Consider the following 1,026-nt stretch of genomic DNA (forward strand, 5'->3'; position numbering starts at 1 on the left):
GTTGGGCCGTGCAGGCCAGCCGTGCCCATGCAGCAGAACTCCCCTCGCCTGATGTAGCCGACCTGCGGCCGGTGCTGCAGGAACCAGCGGTACGACGTCTTGTCCTTCCAGCCAGAGTTGCGCGGGTCTTTCCACAGCAGCTTGACCTGGTCCGTGGTGTCCCCCGTGTGCCAGAGGGAATTGCGGAGGTACTCGCCGGGGCCCGTTTTGGACTTCACCGCCTACCACAAAGAGACCGGTAAAACGTGCGGGTGCCGGAGTGACCGACCGAGGCTGGGCCCCAGGGGCCGAGTCTCAGCAGCACAGCTAAGAGCGAGGCAGAGGCCCTCGGCTGAGCTCTCTTTCGCTGGGGGCTTTACCTTCAGCTGAATTCCAGGCTCTGCCACTGCCCGGAAGGGGTTCGCCTGCCAGTAGGTCTGTTCCATCTGCTTCCACATGACCACGTAAAAGCTGGAACTGTCCTGGTAGCCGAATATGAAGCCAGCGTAGTCGTCATCTGTGGCCGTGTTGACGTGGAAGGTGCCCTCGAAGTCCACCCCGTTGAAGGCTGTGTAGCCTACAGGCAGGCAAACGCTGCAAGGAGCCCTCTCGCCCCGCACCCAGCTCCAACCAGCCCAGCTTCGCTCTCGATAAGCGACCGGGGAGAGGTCGCGGGGGTGACGCTGCAGGGGCAGCGCTCGGCACAGCAGGCCGGAGCCTGCCGACGCTTTTACTAAGCCACGTCCCGGCCTCCTACAGAAAACACTTGCCCGGGAGGTGGGGGGATCATAAAGTGCTGGCAAAAGCTGCGCTGAGGAGCGCGCAGGTGGTGAGGGGTGATGAAAGCAGAGCCTCACCGACAGCCAGGCCAGGGTCGCTGTTCATGGTCTGCACAATTTCCATGCCCTGAGAAAAGAGAAGGTCGACGCGTCAGCTCAGCTCCAACCAGCCCAGCTTCGCTCTCGATAAGCGACCGGGGAGAGGTCGCGGGGGTGACGCTGCAGGGGCAGCGCTCGGCACAGCAGGCCGGAGCCTGCCGACGCTTTT

General features: G+C 63.4%; 1 protein-coding gene across 1 annotated transcript in view; it reads right to left on the reverse strand.

Moving 5' to 3' along the window:
* Positions 1 to 1,026, reverse strand: part of COMP (cartilage oligomeric matrix protein) — a gene marked incomplete at its 3' end in the record, with an annotated part of 14,411 nt that overhangs the window by 568 nt on the left and 12,817 nt on the right. Inside the window, exons 15-17 of the mRNA XM_010132535.1 lie at positions 837 to 885; positions 360 to 556; positions 49 to 221 (exon numbers count right to left, since the gene is read on the reverse strand). Coding sequence (XP_010130837.1) covers positions 49 to 221; positions 360 to 556; positions 837 to 885 — 419 coding nt within the window. The remainder of the gene's footprint in view (positions 1 to 48; positions 222 to 359; positions 557 to 836; positions 886 to 1,026) is intronic.

This window comes from Buceros rhinoceros, unplaced genomic scaffold (genome assembly GCF_000710305.1).
Source record: "Buceros rhinoceros silvestris isolate BGI_N320 unplaced genomic scaffold, ASM71030v1 scaffold20073, whole genome shotgun sequence".
NCBI classification, from domain to species: domain Eukaryota; kingdom Metazoa; phylum Chordata; class Aves; order Bucerotiformes; family Bucerotidae; genus Buceros; species Buceros rhinoceros.